General features: G+C 35.2%; 1 protein-coding gene across 6 annotated transcripts in view; it reads right to left on the minus strand.

The window, feature by feature from the left end:
* The window catches only part of RB1 (RB transcriptional corepressor 1), a 191534-nt gene that overhangs the window by 92731 nt on the left and 76722 nt on the right, over positions 1–22081 (minus strand). For 5 of the 6 annotated variants that reach the window (XM_049646925.1, XM_049646924.1, XM_049646923.1 and 2 more), the window contains 6 exons: positions 19589–19699; positions 17060–17202; positions 14828–14905; positions 11891–12000; positions 10943–11020; positions 8219–8306 (listed from right to left, as the gene is read on the minus strand). In XM_049646925.1, coding sequence (XP_049502882.1) covers positions 8219–8306; positions 10943–11020; positions 11891–12000; positions 14828–14905; positions 17060–17202; positions 19589–19699 — 608 coding nt within the window. Of the gene's footprint in view, positions 1–8218; positions 8307–10942; positions 11021–11890; positions 12001–14827; positions 14906–17059; positions 17203–19588; positions 19700–22081 lie in introns of those variants that run through there. The other variant, XM_049646926.1, reaches the window with a different exon arrangement.

Raw genomic sequence — 22081 nt, forward strand, 5'->3', positions numbered from 1 at the left:
TTTCACAAAGCTAGAACAAACAACACTAAAATTTTTATGGAGCCACAAAAGACCCCAAATAGCCAAAGCAATGTTGAAAAAGAAAACCAAAGCAGGAGGCATCACAATCCCAGACTTCAAGCTGTATTACAAAGCTGTAATCATCAAGACAGTATGGCACTGGCACAAAAACAGACACATAGATTAATGGAACAGAATAGAGAACCCAGAAATGGATCCACAACTATAGAGTCAACTAATCTTCAACAAAGCAGGAAAGACTATCCAATGGGGAAAAACACAGTCTCTTCAACAAATGGTGTTCAGAAAACTGGATGGGAACATGCAGAAGAATGAAACTGGACCACTTTCTTGCACAAAAATTCAAAATGGATGAAAGACCTAAATGTGAGACAGGAAACCATCAAAATCCTAGAGAACCTCTTGGGAACTATTGGACCAAAAAAAAGCTTCTGCACAGCAAAGGAAACAATCAACAAAACTAAAAGGCAGCCTACAGAATGGGACAAGATATCTGCAATGACATTATCTGATAAAGGGTTAGTAACCAACATTTACAAAGAACTTCTCAAACTCAGCACCCAAAAAACCACCTAGTTAAGAAATGGGCAGAAAACATGAATAGGCACTTCTCCAAAGAAGACATCCAGATGGCTAACAGACACATGAAAAGATGCTCAACATCACTCATCATCACGGAAATATAAATCAAAACCACATTAAGATACCACTTCACACCAGTGAGAGTGGCTAAAATTAACAACTCAGGAAACGACAGATGTTGGCGAGGATGTGGACAAAGGGGAACCCTCTTGCACTGTTGGTGGGAATGCAAACTGGTGCAGCCACTCTGAAAAACAGTATGTAGGTTCCTCAAAAAGTTAAAAACAGAAATACCCCACAACCCAGCAATTGCACTGTTAGGTATTTACCCAAAGGATACAAAATAGATTCAAAGGGATACATGCACCCAAATGTTTCCAGCAGCATTATCAACAATAGCCAAACTATGGAGATAACCCAATGTCCATCTACTGATGAATGGATACAGAAGATGTGGTATACACACACATACACACACACGCACGCACATATACATAGGAATATTACACAGCCATCAAAAAGATTGAAATATTGCCATTTGTAGCAGTGTGGATGGAGCTAGAATGTATTATGCATATGGGAATGGGTGGAGAGAAGAGAGTGAAACAAACCACAGCAGTCTCTTATTTTTTTTATTGACAATGCTTTATTTTTTTTAATTTAAATGCAAGTTAGTTAGCCTAGAGCATAGTATCGGTATCAGGAGTAGAACCCAGAGTTTCATCACTTACATAAAACACCCAGGGCTCATCCCAACAAGCACCCTCCTTAATGCCCATCACCCGTTTAGCTCATCCCCCCATTCACCTTCCCTCCAGCAACCCTCAGTTTGTTCTCTACATTTAAGAGTCTCTTATAGTTTGTCTCCCTCTGTTTTCATCTTATCTTTCCTTCCCTTTCCTTATGTTCATTTGTTGTGTTTCTTAAATTCTACCTATGAGTGAAATCATGTGATGTTTGTCTTTGACTGACTTATTTTGCTTAGCATTAATACATTCTGGTTCCATCCACACTGTTGCAAATGGCAAGATTTCATTCCTTTTCATCACCGAGTAATATCTTGTGTATAAATACACCACATCTTCTTTATCCATTCGTCAGTTGATGGACATTTGGGCTCTTTCCATAATTTAGCTATTGTTGATAGCGTTGCTATAAACACTGGGGTTCAGATCAGCTTTTTTGTGTTGTTTGGATACATACCTAGTAGTGCAATTGCTGGGTCATAGGGTAGTTCTATTTTTAATCTTCTGAGGAACCTCCATACTGTCTCCCAGAGTGCCTGCACCAAACCACCAGAGACTCCTAATCACAGAGAACAGGATTGACAGAGGAAGGTGTAGGAGACAAACTAGATGGGTAATGGGTACTAAGGAGGTCACTTCTTGTGATTAGCACTGGGTGTATGGAAGCAATAAATCACTGAATTCTACTTCTGAAACCAACACTGCACTGTATGTGAACTAACAAAAATTTAAATAAAAAAAGAGTGAAACAAAATAAGCTTTCTAAAACCAAGCTTAATTATACCTTTCTTTGAAATATGAACACTGGAGCACCTGGGTAAGCATCTGACTCTCGATTTCAGCTCAGATCATGATTTCATGGTAGGTCGCAAGATGGAGTCCTGCACTGGGCTCACACTGGGCATGCAGACTTTTTAAGATTCTCTCCTGAGGTGCCTGGGTGGCTCAGTTTGTTGAGCATCTGCCTCTTAATTTCAGCTCAGATCAGGATCTCATGGTTTGTGGGATCCTTAGGCTCTGCACTGACAATGTGGAGCCTGCTTGGGATTCTCGTTCTCTGCCCCTTCCCTGATCATGCTGTCTTTCCCTCTTTCTCACAATAAATAAACATTAAAAAAAAAAAAACTCTCTCCCTCTGCCCCTCCCCTATTCACTCACTTTCTACCCTCACCTCTAAAAAATAAATAAATAAATTTGAACACTGTCATTCAAAAATTTCACATTCTATAAAATCAATAATTCTTTGGGAAAGAAAACAGCACACATATGTTAGAAACAATAACAAAGAAGCCTCTCCTGTCATAAAGTCATTGTTGCCTGGCACAAAAACAAACACTCAGATCAGTGGAACAGAACAGAAAACCCAGAAATGGACCCACAAACGTATGGCCAACTAATCTTTGGCAAAGCAGGAAATAATACAATGGAATAAAGACAGTCTCTTCAGCAAGTGGTGCTGGGAAAACTGGACAGTGACATGTAGAAAAATGAACCTGGACCACTTTCTTATACCATACACAAAAATAAACTCAAAATGGATGAAAGACCTCAATGTAAGACAGGAAGCCATCAAAATCCTCAAGGAGATAGCAGGCAAAAACCTCTATGATCTTGGCCATAGCAACTTCTTACTCAACAGGTTTCCAGATGCAAGGGAACCCAAAGCAAAAATGAACTATTGGGACCTCATCAAAATAAAAAGCTTCTGTACATTGAAGGAAACAATCAGCAAAACTAAAAGGCAACCAACAGAGTGGAAGAAGATATTTGCAAAAGACATATCAGATAAAGGGTTAGTATCCAAAATCTATAAAGAACTTATCAAACTCAACACCCAAAAAACAAATAATCCAGTGAAGAAACGGGCAAAAGACATGAATAGATACTTCTCCAAAGAAGACATTCAGATGGCCAACCGACACATGAAAAAATGCTCAACATCACTCAGCATCAGGGAAATACAAATCAAAACCGCAATGAGATACCACCTCACCCCTGTCAGAATGGCTAACATTAACAACTCAGGCAACAACAGATGCTGGTGAGAATGAAGAGAAAGGATCTCTTGTGCACTGCTGATGAGAATGCAAACTGGTACAGTCACTGTGGAGAACAGTATGGAGGTTCCTCAAAAAATTAAAAATAGAACTACCCTATGACCCAGCCATTGCACTACTAGGTATTTATCCAAGGGATACAGGTATGCTGTTTCGAAGGGACACATGCACCCCAATGTTTATAGCAGCACTATCAATAGCCAAGAAAGAGCCCAAATGTCCATCAATGGATGAATGGATAAAGAAAATGTGGTATATATACACAATGGAGTGTTACTTGGCAATCAAAAAGAATGAAATCTTGCCATTTGCAACTACGTGGATGGAACTGGAGGGTATTATGCTAAGCAAAATTAGTCAGAGAAAGACAAATACCATATGACTTCACTCATATGAGGGTTTAAGATACAAAACACAACAACAACAACAACAAAAAAGATACAAAACAGATGAACATAAGGGAATGGCAGCAAAAATAATATAAAAACAGGGAGGGGGACAAAACATAAGAGACTTACATATGGAGTACAAACAGAGGGTTACTGGAGGGGTTGTGCGAGGAGGGGATGGGCTAAATGGGTAAGGGGCATTAAGGAATCTACTCCTGAAATCATTGTTGCACTATATGATAAGTAATTTGAATGTAAATTTAAAAAATTAATTACTTAAAAAAAATAAAGTCACTGTTGCCAAAACATTCACTTAAATGCCTACAACTTCTAAGATTTTACTTACAGAAGATGGCATTCATTATAAAAATAAAGAAACCTGAACTAATAAAGACATAAACTCAAAGAACTTAGTGATCCTCAAAACATGCTCTTAAGGTAAGCAATTTGCAATCTAGATAGGAAAAAATGCAGTTAGGCTGTTAAGCTGCATTTAATGTTAAACTTTACATTGAGCTCCAGAGAATGCCCCTGAGGTAGAATATTCTGCCAAACTAAAATAATGTAAAATAAAAAAAGAGCTCCTACATACTCAAAATGTTGGAGGGAATATTCAAAATGAATTTGAGAAGATAGATTATTGGGGGAAAATGAGAGACAGGGGGAGGGGGAGGGGGAGAGGGAGAGGGAGAGGGAGAGGGAGAGGGAGAGGGAGACAGGGAGGGAGGGAGGGAGGGAGGGAGGGGGAGAGAGAGAGAGAGAGAGAGAAGCAAACCATACAAGTCTCAACTATAGAGAACAAAAAGGGTAGCTGGAGTGGTGCTGGGTGACGGGATGGGCTAAATGGGTGATGGGCATTAAGGAGGGCACTTGAGATGAGCAATGGGTGTTAATGTCAGAGATGAATCACTAAATTCTACACATGAAACCAATTTTACCAGATATGCTAACTAACTAGAATTTAAATAAAAACTTGAAATAAAAATAAGAGAACAGGGACGCCTGGGTGGCTCAGTTGGTTAAGCGTCTGACTTCAGCTCAGGTCACAATCTCCCGGTTTGTGGGTTCGAGTCCCTCACTGGCCTCTCTACTGTCACCACAGAGCCCACTTCATATCCTCTGTCCCCCTCTGTCTGTCCCTCCTGTCCCCCTCTCAAAAATAAACATTTTTAAAAACAGAACGAAGAGATTATCATTCTTTTAACTTCTATCATTATTTCTTTTAGAAGTTCTAAGTAATTGAGTAGCTATTTTTGGGAAATATTCTTGTGCTACAGATAATCCACATATAAAAGCAACTTCAAGCAATTTGGATAAACAAAATCAGTTCTGAGCCAACACAATGAATATGTTGACAAATTATGAATATGTTGACAAAATACTTTGCTAATTCATGGGGGGCATATAAGCAAGAAGATGACAACAGAGTATGACAAAGCCACAGGCAGGTCACGGTATTAAATGTTAACCACACAGGGGCGCCTGGGTGGCTCAGTCGGTTAAGCGTCCAACTTCAGCTCAGGTCACGATCTCGCGGTCCGTGAGTTTGAGCCCTGCATCAGGCTCTGGGCTGATGGCTCAGAGCCTGGAGCCTGCTTCCGATTCTGTGTCTCCCTCTCTCTCTGCCCCTCTCCCGTTCATGCTCTGTCTCTCTCTGTCTCAAAAATAAATAAATGTTAAAAAAAAAATTAAAAAAAAAAGTAAATGTTAACCATACAGAGCACAGAGTTATTGAAATATGGCAAATTGTAATAATTTTCTTGGCCTTATCCAATTTCCATGGATGAGCATTTCTGTGAATCCTAACCTTCATTTAAATTTAAATAAGGAGTGAAGAAGAAAGCAAGCAACATACACGTTAGTTTTCATTATTTCTTTTTTTTTTTTTTAATTTTTTTTTTAACATTTATTTGAGACAGAGAGAGAGCATGAATGGGGGAGGGTCAGAGAGAGAGAAAGGGAGACACAGAATCTGAAACAGGCTCCAGGCTCTGAGCTGTCAGCACAGAGCCTGACACGGGGCTCGAACTCACAAGCCGTGAGATCATGACCTGAGCTGAAGTCAGACGCTCAACCGACTAAGCCACCCAGGCACCCCAGTTTTCATTATTTCATTCTTTCTCTAGTTTTTGCACAGCAAGGGCCCTTCAGATGTCAAACTCAGGTCTATAGGAATTGGAAACTGCAATACACACAAGTTCAGACAAGAAATGAAAATAAAAATGGGCTGAAAACAGGATAAAAAAGACTATAGAGATATGGTAAATGTTAAATCCTAATACCACATTCAAAGAAAAGATCTTAAAAGCAGTCAGAAAGAAAATATACACTAACTATAATGAAACAACAGTCAGATTCACAGATTTCTTAAACAGCAATCAGGAGAGCCAGGAAATAGCAAAATAATATCTACAAACTTCTAAGAGAAAGTAAATATCTAGAATTGAAGATTCAGCTAAACTACTTGACAAAAAGTAAGACTAAAGAAATTTTAAGAAACAAAACACAAACCTTTTAAGTTCATCCCAAACTGACACTCACTGAGGAAATTATTTAAATATGTATTTGACACATAGATCAATGGAAGAGAGTAAAGAACCCAGAAATGGACCCACAGATGTACGGTCAACTCATCTTCAGCAAAGCAGAAAAGAATATCCAATGGAAAAAAGTTCTTCAGCAAATGGTGTTGGGAAAACTGGACAGTGACATGCAGAAAAATAAACCTGAACCATTTTCTCACATTATACACAAAAATAAACTCAAAATGGATGAAAAACCTATGTGTAAGACAGAAAACCATCAAAATCCTACAGGAGAAAACAGACAACAACCTTTTGACCTTGGCCATAGCAACTTCTTACTTGACTCCAAAGACAAGGGAAACAAAAGCAAAAATGAACTATGGGGATCTTATCAAGATAAAAAACTTCTGCACAGTGAAGGAAACAATCAACAAAACTAAAAGGCAACTGACAGAATGAGAGAAGATACTTGCAAATGACATATCAGATAAAGGGTTAGTATCCAAAATCTATTAAAAAAAATCAAACTCAACACCCGCAAAACAAATAATCCAGTTAACCAAGAGGCAGAAGACACAAATAGACACTTCTCCAAAGAAGACATCCAGATGGCTAACAGACACATGAAAAGATGCTCGACATGACTCAGCATCAGGGAAATACAAATCAAAACAATGAGATACCACCTCACACCTGTCAGAATGGCTAACAACTCAGGCAATGACAGATGTTGGTGAGGATGTAGAGAAAGGGGAACACTTCTGCACTGTTGGTGGGAATGCAAACTGGCATAGCCACTGTGGAGAACAGTATGGAGGTTCCTCAAAAAATTAAAAATAGAGTTACTCTATGACCCAGCAATTGTACTACTAGCTATTTATCCAAAGGATACAAAAATGCTGATTCAAAGGGGCACGTGCACCCCAATGTTTATAGCAGCACTATCAAATAGCCAAAGTATGGAGAGAGCCCAAATGTCCATTGACTGATGAATAAAGAAGATATAAATAAAATCATACATACAATGGAACACTACTTGGCAATCAAGAAGTTGCAACAGAACTAGAATGTATTATGGTAAGTGAAAGAAGTAAGCCAGAGAAAGATAAATATCATGTGATTTCACTCATATGTGGAATTTAAGAAACACAACAGATGAACATAGGGGAAGGGGAGAAAAAATAAAAACAGAGAGGGAGGCAAGTCATAAGAGACTCTTTTTTTTTTTTTTTAATATATTTATTTATTTATTTATTTTTTAATATATGAAATTTACTGTCAAATTGGTTTCCATACAACACCCAGTGCTCATCCCAAAAGGTGCCCTCCTCACTACCCATCACCCACCCTGCCCTCCCTCCCACCCCCCATCAACCCTCAGTTTGTTCTCAGTTTTTAACAGTCTCTAGTCATAAGAGACTCTTAAATACAGAACAAACTGAGGGTTGCTGGAGGGAAGGGGGGGATGGGCTAAATGGGTGATGGTTATTAAGAAGGCATTTATTGGGATGAGTACTGGATGTTATATATGTAAGTGATGAATCACTAAATTCTACTACTGAAATCATTATTATATGTTAACTAACTTGGATTTAAATAAAATAAAACAAAAAAATATGTATCTGAAGAAGAAAGAAAATGAAATCAGAAATGAAGTCTAAGTTGCAAGAAAGAATTTGTCAACAAGCAAGGCAAAGATTAAACGTGAAAAAATCCAAAAATAGCACTAAGTGAAACAGTACTACCAACATCTAATTTGGAGGTTTCAAAAAAGCAAGAAATAAGAAAACAGACAAGGGCATGTTGGTTGGGAGATGTTTAAAAAAAATATTCAGTATTTTTAATAATTTTTCTAATTTTAAATTTATCAAAATAATAAAGTTTCATTTATTGCTTACATTAAAATAGGAAATCAGATTTTCTGATGGTTGATCACTTGCTGAATTTAAGATCATCATTAACTGTTGAATAGTATTCATAACAGTCCTAGAGAAAAAAAAATAGGAAGAATATTAAGCAATGAAGGAAAGCAAATAAATAAAATGTATCTATTTACCTATTTCACAAGTTAAATCTTCAAACTCACTATTTCTTGTTTATATTTAAGAAGTTCTCTGAAATAAGACTTTACAAAGCCCTTAGTGTACTGTTATTTATAAGGACTTACATTTACTTAAACCTTTAGGAAAGAACATGTTCATAATCACTAAGATCATAATTAAAAACATTGATATGTTTATTTACGAATAAAACCACATTTCAGTACACAATTAATTGGCAAAATTAATGATATTTTAGGAAAAGCACATATAAACTGCTATCAAAATGGTAATTTAAGAAAACATTACAATTAAAGTTTTTCAAATACAGTAGCATATACCCTAAGTCAAATGAAGAAACACATGACTTTACAAAGATTTTCAAGATGAAACAAACATTTTAGAAGTCACCACTGTTAAAGCATAAAATTGGGTCAGTCCCTTAAGATTTCTTTAATGCTATAATTATGTGTGTGTGTTGTACAGTAAACACTAATGTTCCAATTTTGGAATGGTAGCACATTGCTACTATAGGTACTGTTTAATAGTGCAAAGAACTATAGAATGTTTATGGCTGAAAGGTTCCTTAAATATTGTTCAGTGAACATGTTCAGTGAGAATTTTCTTCCTCTTTTTTGTAACCTCAGTAAGAATTACTCAGTTTGGAAAAAGAACTTGTCTTTACATCTTCTAAACTCTTTTGGTGAAAGTTTTCTTTTAGGAAAAAACATGTCAAACATCCCTGGTTTTAATTTGAATCATCTTTGTTATTATACCAAACTATTTTTTTTATAAATACTTAACATTTTTATTTCATTTTGCTTTATTTTTATTTTTTAATGTTTGTTTATTTTTGAGAGGGAGAGAGAATGAGCATGCACGAGTAGGGGAGGGGCAGAGAGAGTAGGAGGCAGAGAATCTAAAGCAGGCTCCATTCTGTCAGCACAAAGCCCTACATGGGGTTCAGACTCCTGAACTGTGAGATCATGACCTCACCCGAAGTCGAACACTTAACCAGCTGAGCCACCCAGCTGCCTCTACACCGAACCATTATACCTCTCTCAACTGATATTTGTACATTCTCACCTTTCAAACATTATTGCTTTTATAACTTGTACATCCTCTAATCTACTTAAGCCACATTGACTAAAGCCACAAATAACTAATTGCTAAAACTAAAAGATCCTTCTCACTTGTTCTGATACCTGATTTCCTTCAAACATGTGACACTCAAACACCTGCTCTTTCCTAAAATTCCCTCCCTCCCTTGGCTTTTTTGGCTTCATCCTCTGAGGCCCCTTCTCATTCTCTTTAACTTCTATCTAGTCCTTAAATGCTAGCATTCTTTAGGGTTCAGCCCTTAGTCAGCCATTCTTGCTATTACATACCTTTACTTCAGGCAACCTCATCTTTCTTTATGGTTTTAACTTTCCCTGATGATTCTCAAATCTGTAAGAGCTTATATCCTTCTGCTTACTACTTCTTCATATCCCATAAATGCCTCATGAATAATATTCTGAATATTATTCATCAAATATTTATCAAACCTGTTCTTGTTCCTTTATTTCGACTGCCTACTCTTGGCTTGGATATTTAGCATTTCTCAATTGAATTACTGCAATAGAGCAGTTCATGGATTTTTGACTATGTGTATGGTAATCAGGTCTATGCACGTGTAGTTTAGAAAAATACCTCCTCAGGTTATTCTAATTTGCACCCTTGGTTAAGAACCACTGTGACACATTGAGAGGTCAATTTCTCACTATGTCCTCCTTAGTCCATCCCCTTGCAAACTACTACCATGTAATTCAGAAGCAAAAAAAGAAGGACGAGTTTCAAGAAGAGGGAAAAGTGTGAAGGTCTTCAAGTATAAAGGAAGAGCTTTAAGCATTCAGGAAACTGGCTAGTTCATCATGAGCAGGCAAACAAGATGAGGTGAGAGAGGCAACAGAAGCTGGATCTTATAGGCACTGTGAAGGAATGTGCATTTCAACTGCAACAGGAAGCAATCAAAGGTTTAATATGGTGAACATGATCTGACTCACATTTCTAGATTACTATTCTGGGGCTCTCTGGAGAATATATTTAGTGGTGGGGAGAGAGGAAAAGTGAGGAGAGTAGACACAGCAAGATCAATTAGGAGGCTACTGCAAAAAAATCCAAAACAAAGAGAAAGAGATCTTGGACAAGGGTGGTGAGACTGCAAATGGAGAACAGGAGATGGACTCGAGGTATTTAAAAGGTAGATTCAACAAGACTTGGTAACAGATTAGATGTAGAAAGTGAGGAAAAGGACAGAAAAATGCTTCTAATCCAAGTTTATGCAGAGCAAAGGATAATACATCTTTTTCTTCTTTATTTACTGAGATGGAACACATTCCCACTCTAGCTTATATTCTTTAAGGACAGACAGAACTATGTCTAATAATCATATCCTCAGCAACTAGTAAAATACCTGACATGCAAAGACCACTCAATATGTTTGTTGTGTGTATATACAAATATACAATAGAATGAACAAACCCAAAGGACTATAAAGGCACAGAATAATAACAACAGTGAAAATCAAAAGAAAATTCATACCTAACTGGAGTCTGCGGAAGCATCGTATTCACCTCTTCATCAGAGTTACTTTTTCGTGGTGTTCTCTGCATTTCAAAACTAAGTAATGATAAACAAAGTCATTAATATACAGTTTGTGCTTTATGAATCAAAAGAGCAGTATATTACCATCATACAAAATGGAAAGTCAATAACAAGTGATAGGAAACAGATGATTCAAAAGCTGTTTAAGTAAATCAAATTTTATTTTTTTCACCATTGTTTTTAAGTTGGGTTTCTTCCACTAGGTTTATGAAAAACAGGTGCACCAATTCATTAACAATTTTTTAAAAGTTTTTAAAAATTTTTAAGAGTGAAAGTTAGATGCTATCTCTAAATGCTAGATGGTATTACTAACCAAGCTGTTCAGTATTAAAAAATATCAAAGCTTAAGTTTCTTAACCATTACGCCTTCCAAAGACCTTACTTTGACTTAAACTTGAAACATTCTGTATTTAACCTATAAATTATATAGATTTTCAGTTACATATTCCAAAACTTCATGCTAACGACATAAACATAATAAATTTTTTGTAATTACTCTCAATCATTCCTATTTTAGGATTATACATGACAATTCAAGAGAATATACTTTTGTATTAACATTTAAAAAAAGAACCAAGCAATAATAATAGATGAAAGGGTGGGAGAGACCACTACTTAAGTAAACTAATTACTTCAACAATTTTCTTTTCATGCACATTTTAAAAATTATATTCAATAAAAAATAGTTATAGAGAATAATTCACATTAAATCTCTATTTGTTAATATATGCTTATCAGCTTTATAGAAAGGCATTTGAAGTAACTTATTATAAATGATATTTAAAGATCACAAAGTTGAACAAAAACCTATTTAACCTACGTGTATCAATATCAACCTATAATGTTATAGCAAAAGCATCTCAACAAACAGACCATGTACAATACCTGTCTATAGGATCAGCCTGAAGAGTTTTATCATGATCCAGAAATAATCTTGCATCAAGATCTTTGTTTTTAAGGTAAATTTCTTCATATTGTTTAGAGAGACTTTCCACCTCAAAAGAAAAAAAATACTGGTGATTATCCTTTTCCTATCATTTCACTCTTAGTCCACGAAGTACAGATTTAATTAAAGAATCTTTGTACAGCATACAATTTTATAATATAGACAGAGTTCACATGCAGTAATAATAAAGCATATCTAAAAGTGACATTAAAAAATTGCTATCTTTTTAACTCTAATCTTAAACGGATTTTATGCATGCACCCCATTCATTAGAGTTTTTTGTAGACAATGATCACCAATAACACAAAACAGTACTGAGACAGATCTGTAAGACAAAAATAAGTATTATTTTAATCAACTTAATTGCCAAGATGCTCCAAATAGCCCATACATCCCTCACTTTTAATCTTCCACTATGATTATGAATATAAGAATATTTTTCAGGGGCGCCTGGGTGGCTCAGTTGGTTAAGCATCCGACTTTGGCTCAGGTCATGATCTCACGTTTGGCAAGTTCAAGTCCTGCAACAGGCTCTGTGCTGACAGCTGAGTCTGGAGCCTGCTTCCGATTCTGTGTCTCCCTATCTCTCTGCCCCTCCCCTGCTCATATTCATTCTCTGTCTCTCTCTCTAAATAAACATTAAAAAAAGAATATTTTTCAAACATTATAACAAACCTCCTGATTATACATTCTGCCTATCTTTTCTAAATTCTTTGGTGGCATTCCAACTCCCCGCCCAATTAACATATCACAATGTATTCCTAATCTCAAATACCTTTTCATCTCATTTGTTAGAATCTGTAATTCTTTTGTAAGTTCTGATTCATTATTTTCTAAACATAATTTAAAAACCAATGCCCAGTAAATAACTATTTGGCATGACTTCTGCTATGACTTTTAAAGTCAAAATATTTCTAACCTGACAGAACTAAAATTGAATTTTAAAAGGAGTGGTAGGAAGAAATCCAGCTAGTGTAAACTTTTTTCTATGTAAGTTTTTTAGATAGAACAGTTATTCATGTTAATTAAGTTCAATCACTGTGCCCTATCTTAGTGAGGCGCTAATTATCAATCATTTATTGACTGGCAGCTATTACTGCTATTTGAAAGATGCTGGGGGGCGCCTGGGTGGATCAGTGGGTTGAACATCTGACTTCGGCTCAGGTCATGATCTTGTGGTTTACGAGTTCAAGTCCTGCGTGGGGCTCTGTGCTGACATCTCAAAGCCTGGAGCCAGCTTCGGATTCTGTGTCTCCCTGTCTCTGCCCCTCCCCCACTCACTCTCGGTCTCAAAAATAAATAAACATTAAAAAACCATTTAAGAAAGATGCTGGGGTGGGGGTGTGGGTAGCTCAGTCGGTTAGGCATCTGACTCTTGGTTTCCGCTCGGGTCATGATTTCATGGTTCGTGGGTTCGAGCCCCATGTCAGGCTCTGCACTGGCAGTGTGGAGCCTACTTGGGATTCTGGCTCCTTCTTTCTCTGCCCCTCCCCCAATCACACACTCGTTGTCTCTCTCTCTCAAAATAAATAAACAAACAAACTTTTTAAAAATGCTGGGGTAAAGTTTATTTTAGGATTTCTACTAAAACTGTAATCCTTTCTAATGAAGGAAGAAAAACTACTATGAGTGTCCAAAATTCTTTAGAGCTGTGAACAGGTTATTTTTTGGCACATCAGTTGATAAGAAAGCTCAGTAATACAACATTTGACCCCATTTCTTGCTTCTCTAGTATCTTTTGCACTGCATCCCAATCTTAACAAATTAGCTGGAGTTCACTGAACAGACCAAACTATCATAAATCATTGTCCCTTTGAATCTATAATTTCTAACACTGAAAATATCTTTTTTTCTCATAAAGCTTATTCACTTCAGAAATCACATCTCCAAACAATTTTCCACAAAACCCATCTGCCCCACTTTGGATTAGGTGGATATCACAGCACCATGTGCAGACTTGTATCAGACCCTCGCAGATTCCTCTAATGTTCTATTTCTTTGTCTTTTTTGCACTATGACCTTGTTGACTGTGAGTTAAATCTCTAATGAATAATATCTAGCACAATGCCTGGCACACATTAAGCACTCAATAAATGATTGTTGGATGAGTAAGTTTATTAATTCAAGGACTAGCTACCAATTTGGGGAGTAGAATCAGCAGACTAGCTATCTGATTCCACGTCTTTTGGTCTTGATAACTAATACCAGGTGCTTCTAAAACATTGCTTTAGCACTGAGTACTTGTTGTTCATCATTTATCTAAGTATTCTTTTCTCCACATCTTACCACGTAAAGTTCTAGGTTTTTCTGTTCTCATTGGAGAGCAAGATATTTGAGGCAAAATATGAAAAGAAACAAAGATGGATGGCACACCAGTAAGGTAAAACATTTCTGCAGTACAATCACAGCCATTTCAACCAAATTTCTTTTCAATTAAGTAGTTTAAAGTATTCCAAAGAGATGCTCCATAATATAGTAATGCCAATAATGTTGATAGCATCAATCCATGGATCCTATGCTCAAGGATGTAGAGCAAATCAGAATCAAAATTTGATTGTGCATATTTAATTATACTGTACTTAAATATAATGGCCTTCAGAAATCCAAAAGCCTACACTTTGATTTTTTAAAAATTTCAGTATAAATCAATTTCTAGTGAAAATTATAAATGCTGCTTATTTATACATCTGAATATATACTCAAAAGGTTTTTCTGTTACTTATATAAAGTTGGCTTAGCACAATTCTACTTAGATTTCTTTCCTTGGGCAAAAAATATTTAATATACAGCAAAGCAACTTTAAGAAATTAGACAGCTATTCCTGCCTCCCAAAAGTCCCAAAACACATTAACTTTTTATTAATTTTTCCTTCCTACCTCTGGAAGTCCATTAGAAGCTACAATTCCAAGAGAATTCATAAAAGGTATGAAATTTTTGAAATAAACATTTTTCACCTGAAAAAGATAAAGTTACAACACAGCCATTAAAATAAAAACCTTAATCTCTGTCACTTTTAACACTAGAATGAAAGTGCTAAATGACATTTTAATCAATGACTTACATTCAACCTAATGTGATACTTATTTATAATCAATTCCATTATTTACTTTTTAATTTACATGAGGCAGATTTCAAGTCCTAGAATGGAAGTGGAGTAGAGGACTGTTAATGAAACGGGATTTATAAGAAGAAAACCCATTGAAACCAATCTCAGTATTCTGCATTTAACAAATGATGAAAAGATGGCTCCAAAAAAATTGGGCAACTTGACCAAAGTTACACAGCTAGGAAGTGGCAGAGCTGGAATTAAAACCCAATGTATCATCAAAGCCAAGACTCTTTACTTCTCCCTACTATCTCTGATTTCTCCCTGAAGCATATTTTTAGGCCACTTCATATTTATCATGATAGCTAGCTTAGGGAACAGTCAAGTATTTTTGCAGAAATTTAGGAAAATAACCTGTTTTTACAAGAAAATAATTTCACACACATAAAGGATACCCCATAATTCAATTCAAAATCACATAAAAATATTTTGTAGAATGATGCATTTTCATACAAAAGCATCCTACATTTATTTAACATAGATAATAAAGACTGTAACAGGAAACCTGGAGTCATATTCCAGGCTATTGTGCACTTGCAGTGTGTTACAAAATTTTAAACAACTTACTTATTTTCATTTAACTTCTCAAAATCTGAAGTCTACATATATTAAGGTAGAAATAATACCAGTTCATATCTTCTACTTCACATATAAGTTATAAAAATTGGCTTTTGTAATACTTATTTTGTTTTTTAATTAACTCCCACTTAACTGGAGTATTTATAAAGTAGGTAGTTTTAACTAACCAATTAGTATTAACTAACCAATAATTATATAGCCATAAATGTAACTAATCAATATATAACCAAAAACATTATATGTAAATACCCACTGTCAATTAATTAATGTCAATGACTACCATAGTTTTTAATCAGCTACACTTTAAAAATCATTCCCATAAATATTCTAAGTTACAGAAGTTATTTAAAATGAAAAAATTTTAATCATTTATTCCTGATTTTAGAAATAAAATTTTATAAGTAGTTCTGAAATCCATAGAATTAACAACCAGGAATTAGCAAACTGTATTTATGTCTGTTCATTATCTTAAGGGACTTAGCAATAGACTGGGTTAAAAAATATTTCAATGACATTTGTCAGCTTATTAACAAAGATTATTTGTGATTCTAGAAAGTAAAACACACACACACACACACACACACACACACACACACACGTATAAAGTTGATACATCTATATCCACAGGTATATATCTGTATCTTTGCTAAAATTGACAAAAGCCACAGTACTAGAATTTAGGTATCTTGGTAAATCATTCCAACACTTCTTAAACTAAATTTTGAGATCATACTCCATTCCTTCCCAGTTGACAGAGAAATTTCAAAGATGCAACATTTCATACAGCTATCTGGCAGTAGTGAACTGTGGACAATATAACAATCTATGAGAGAAACAGCATTGTACACTAAAAGGGGAAACTGGTAGCAGATTTACCAAAGTCTAGACTCTGTTAGTAATTAGCTATCAATCTCTAGAAGCTCATTCACTCATTACTAAAAGGAGGTTGAGTACATTGTTTCTAACATTCCTTCCAATTCCAACACCCCAGATTCTGTGAACAACATAAGCAATTCCAGGATGTTCAAGTATATCCTCTACCATCCATTAGTATCTGGTGTAATATTTGGAAAGAGTGTATAGGCTGAACAGCAATTTAATGTTGATATTACTTAACACCAGGATTTTCTTGCAGGGTATTTTAAAACTTAGGAATTATCAATAGCCATAGAAGAATCAAAGAACAAATTCATTTGAAAACTACTGCCTTAATGATGCACCTTGCAGTGATTCCTGAACAGGGGAGGCACTCTCTTTAAAATCAAAGTAACTTAATATGAAAAGTAATTTTTTTCTAAATATTTTGCTGCAAAAGAATTAGCACTAATTACAAAAGCAACTTGTCACGAAAGAAGTATATACTGTTAGGAAGAACTTATATCTAAATCTACTTCATTTTAAAGAAATCATGAAGTTAAATTACCTCATCTATATTACATTCATGTTCTTTACAGAGAACTTCAATAATTCTTGTATCATTTTCTAGTTGTTTTGCTATCCGTGCACTCCTGTTCTGACCTCGCCTTGGTGTTCGAGGTGAACCATTAAAAGGTATTACAGCTGTTTCTGTAAAAATGGTAAATTAGATAAGAACAATTGCACATTCCACTGTATAAAATAATGAAGTATTCTAACTTGGGGGATCAGAAATAATCTTGGTAACATTCTGCTACTTTTATTTATTAGGCTTCATTAAAAGGCTAATAGTCTCATCTATCTATTGAATATTTGTTTTATTTACTGATAATAGCTTTTGCCATCCCTATTCTCTTCTGCCCCCAACCAGCCCAAAAAGAAACAATTATAAACAAGATGTAAAGCCCTATAGGCAAATATGGAGAAGGCAAGGGAAATAGCCAACTTATAAACTTACTCTAAATGTATCCTACTCAGTCTGTAAGGGAAAAAAAATGTTTCCTATCTTGGAGAGTCTTAAAAAGAGTAAGTATTTATGGATTTAATTGCTAGACATAGTATAAAAATAAATAAAATTTTAAAGTTTGAGCAAAACCCACAATAAGTTATGCTTTTAAAAATATATATATTAATATGTAAATATTAATATATATGTATTATAATATGATAAAGGGTGATTTTTTAAAAACTTTCTGTATTGTTTTCAGTATTCCCCACTTAAACTGAAAATGGATTCAACTACTAAAAGAGATTACAAATGACTAAATATAAAATGTATTAACTGCCTCCGGGCCTAACCACCAATTTACAGGAAATTGAGAGAATATAGGAACACGTTAAACTATATAACAAAATGCAGTCAGAAAAAATTAAACCATGTGAAGCTGCACAGAATAAACCACCTAATTACTTAACAAATCAGTTACAAGAAAAAAAAAGAGACAGATAGAAAAGGAAGTTTTTTTGTCTCAAAAGCGTATCAACCAGTCATAAGGTATAGATCTTATTTAGATTCTGATTTAGTCAACCTGTAAAAAAAAAAAAGTTTTAAAATCACTTTTAAAAGGCAAGTGAAAATCTGAACACTTACTAGATATTTGGTGGTATTAGGTTAGAAATCACTATTGATTTTCAGGTGTGCTAATAGTCACTATGCTTTTTAAAAAGACTACCTTTTAGAGATACATACTAAAATTTGTAAGAATGAAATGGTATACAAAGATGTGCTTCAAAATAATATAGCTGATGCAACTAGGCAGCAGATGGGGCTCCTGGTTGACCATAAGTTATATGTTGAAGGCACGTGATTAAGTACATGAGGCTTATTATACTACTGTCTACTTTTGTATATTCATCTGGAATTTTCATAATAAAAAAGTAATTAAAAGTTTACCATACTCAATTTAACACCTCATCCTGGTTTCTCCTTAACATAGCACTTAGAATATTAAAACATGTGTTTGAATAATCCAAAAGAACAAAGTCTGTCAACCTAAAGTAACATCCTACATGAACTTCCTAAACTTGTAAAAATTGAAAAAAGTGAAGAAAAGACATATAATCATTACAGAATCAGAAATTTTTAAAATATATTGTTTTGTATTTTTTTCTCCCATTTTGGTTTCTGCTACTGATCTTTTTCTGTCAAACCACGTTCAACACATTTTTCCATGAAACTATCGTTCAGGAAGATTAATTAGGCTTCAGTTTTTCAGCCACTTTCAACACCACTTTTGACTTCCATGTTTTGATCTGTCCTCTATTACTTTTAGTATTATTAATACTTTCATAATTTTAGGAGCAAAGAAGCAGTTCGGCCTAGTTAAGTTTACATTTTTCTGTGGTATAATAAATGATTTTGAAATTCTACTCTTGATGCCACCAAAAGAAGCAATTCCATTCTAAGAGGAATATACTCATCTTTGCTTAATACTCTCTATTTCAACAAGTTATTTTCTTTTTATTTTTTTTTTTTTAGCAACAGTTACTTTCACTTAAAAACACTTCTCACCTCATCACCCACTGAAGTAGATGACAATTATATGCAAAAAAAGTTAGTCACATAACAATTAGCATCCAATAATACAATTTAGGTAATCTCCTCCTGCAGAATGGGCTACTCTTTCTCATGAAGTTTCACCCATATCTGTGCCTTACCTCTTATTTTCTCTTTACTAGGAATATTCTACCCCAACTTTGCCTAACCCTCAAATGCTATCTACTCTTCAACACTCAGTTCATATCCACCTCTTTTATATGGTCTTCCTTGGTCTTCCCTGCTTTCTCGTTGCTTGAACTCTCATAGCATTTACTATATTTTGACCCAGATCACTTAGAAAGTGATAATATACTGATTACTTACTTACTTGTCTTATCTCTACTTCTATACCTTATACTACTTGAGGGCAGAGTCCAGGTCTGATTTCTTTTTTATCATCCCTTCAGCTCTAGAACTATGTTTTGGACCTAGTCGATATTAAATAAACAACTGTTGAGTAATGATGTAGAAGGTGCATAAATTATTTAAAATACTTACTATATGGTTCTTTAAGCAATGCAGGAGGTGAGAGTTTAATAAAATAATCAAGGACACAGAGCATTAACTGAAATGAGATGACGAGATCATCTTCCATTTGTAACACTTCCCCTGAAAATAAAGTAGGTTCACATTGTAAAGTAACAGACTAGAAACGGAGATTGAGATCTTTAAATCAGGGAAAACTGTAGGTATGGGCATATGCATATACTCATTTATTTAAGAGTCACTAAAGGCATATTAAAGCTTAAAATTTTTTGTTTCACAAAAACTCAAGATTTGAAATATATAAACTATAAATGAAATATATAAAAGGTTATGAAATTATAAATGAAGTATAAATCTACCATGAGAATTTGACATTTAGCTATTATCATTATAATTCATTCCCTATGTCTAAATTCATTTTGTTTCTGGAGCATCTGGGTGGCTCAGTTGGTTAAGCATCCAACTTTGGCTCAGGTCATGATCTCACAGTTCGTGAATTCAAGTCCCATGTCAGGCTCTGAGCTGACAGCTCAGAGCTGGAGCCTCCTTTGGATTCTGTCTCTCTCTCTCTCTCTCTGCCCCTCCCCCACTCATGCTTGCTCTCTCTCCCTCTTAAAAATAAGTAAACATTAAATAAGTAAGTAAATACATAAAATGGTCAAGTGAAGTCAGATCAAATCCTCCTCCAATACCCAATAAAATAAAGGAAAACATGTTCTGGCTAAGTGTCAGTACCAACACCAAATTTAAGAGATACTGACTCAGAGTATCCTCATCTTTTCCTCCTCTTACGTGGAGGGCACAGAAATTGCTGATGAGAGAAGGGTAAAAGAGAGGAAGTAAATGGTAGCTAACTTTCTGATAAACACAGAGACTCCAGTATATTGTGCTGAACTGGGGGCCAATCTGAATCCCAACACAATCCTGTTATGGAAACAGGATGTAATTATCACTATAAATGTTCTATTGTAGAGTTCATTCTAACAAGAATCTCAGAACAACAAAGACTCATACCATTCCAGATAAATTCTCCACTTTCTCCCTCACCCCGACTAAAAATAAATATAATAAAAAGGCTGTACTCATATTGTAGCTCTTTGGGGAATACAACGAGCCAAAGATAAAATGCAAAGTTAGTGAAAAGAGATTTATTCACACTACATCAGAGAAAACAGAACATCAAACACCAACCACAACAGAGAAACTAGAACATCAGGTCAGGGTTGCCTACAAAAAGTCTTAGTAACATGAGGTGGGGGAGAGCATGAGAAACACAGCAATTATGCAAACACAGTACAGAAAATAAAACAAGAAAAGAAATAAAAGAATCACAATGTAAGAAGGGGAAAAAAAATCAGAGAACCCAATCTGGAAGATAATATACGAGAAGAAAATGCCCTATGACTCCTTGCACTAAGAAATAAAAAGCACAAGTTATATAAAAATAAGGAGCTAGAAAAGCTAAGGAAAAACTGAGGACCAAATAACACCATTACAAACACAGTTTAGCTCAAAACAGAAGAAAGGCTTGAGACAAAAAACAGTTAATACATAAGAAAAAGACCAAAGATCAGAATAATATGAGAAAAGATACTAAATATGGAGGACAAAAACAATCCAACATAAGACAGCTAAGTTCCTGAAACAGAATAGAATAGCACCTAACTGAATAGAGTAATATTTAAAAATGTAGCGCATGAAGGGTTCCTGGGTGGCTCAGTTGGTGATCTCCTGGTTCATGGGTTCAAGCCCCACGTTGGACTCCATGCTGGCAGTGCTGACCCTGCTTGGGATTCTCTCTCTGCCCCTCCCCCACTTGTGCTTTATCTCTCTCTCTCTCTCTCTCTCTCTCTCTCAAAATAAATAAACTTGAAAAAATGCAGTATGTTAAGATTTCTTTGAAATAAAGTGCAGACCTTCAGTTTAAAAAGAGATATAGTGTTACAAGAAAAAATAATACAGAATAATAAAAAACAAAAGAGATATTCTAGTTAAGATAATGAACTTCAAACTTTAAAAAAAAAAATCAAGTATTTAGACAGTAAATAAGTGGGGGCAGCTGGGTGGCTCAGTCAGTTAAGCATCTGACTTCAGCTCAGGTCATGATCTCACAGTCCGTGAATTCAAGTCTCGCATCAGGCCCTGTGCCAACAGCTCAGAGCCTGGAGCCTGCTTCGGATTCTGTGTCTCCCTTTCTCTCTGCCTCTCCCCCACTCGCACTATCTCTCAAGAAAAAAAAAAAAGTAAATAAGGGGCGGAAATTAAGCTAGTCTCCAATTTTTTAATAGCAATGTTTAATGCCATAAAACAGTGTCCTGAGGAAAACAAGAATGACACAAAAATAGGATAGACAGCCAAGTGGTCCTTCAAGTATAAAGCCTATGGACATGACTCATAAACAACACAGAGAATATGGTGCCAAAAAGCCTTTTTTGAAAAACTCCTTCTTGGTAAAATCCAGCCAACTAAAGATGAATCAAAATAAAGAACTCAGAAATGGAGAAG

The sequence above is a fragment of the Panthera uncia genome (assembly GCF_023721935.1).
Source record: "Panthera uncia isolate 11264 chromosome A1 unlocalized genomic scaffold, Puncia_PCG_1.0 HiC_scaffold_16, whole genome shotgun sequence".
Classification (NCBI taxonomy): Eukaryota; Metazoa; Chordata; class Mammalia; order Carnivora; family Felidae; genus Panthera; species Panthera uncia.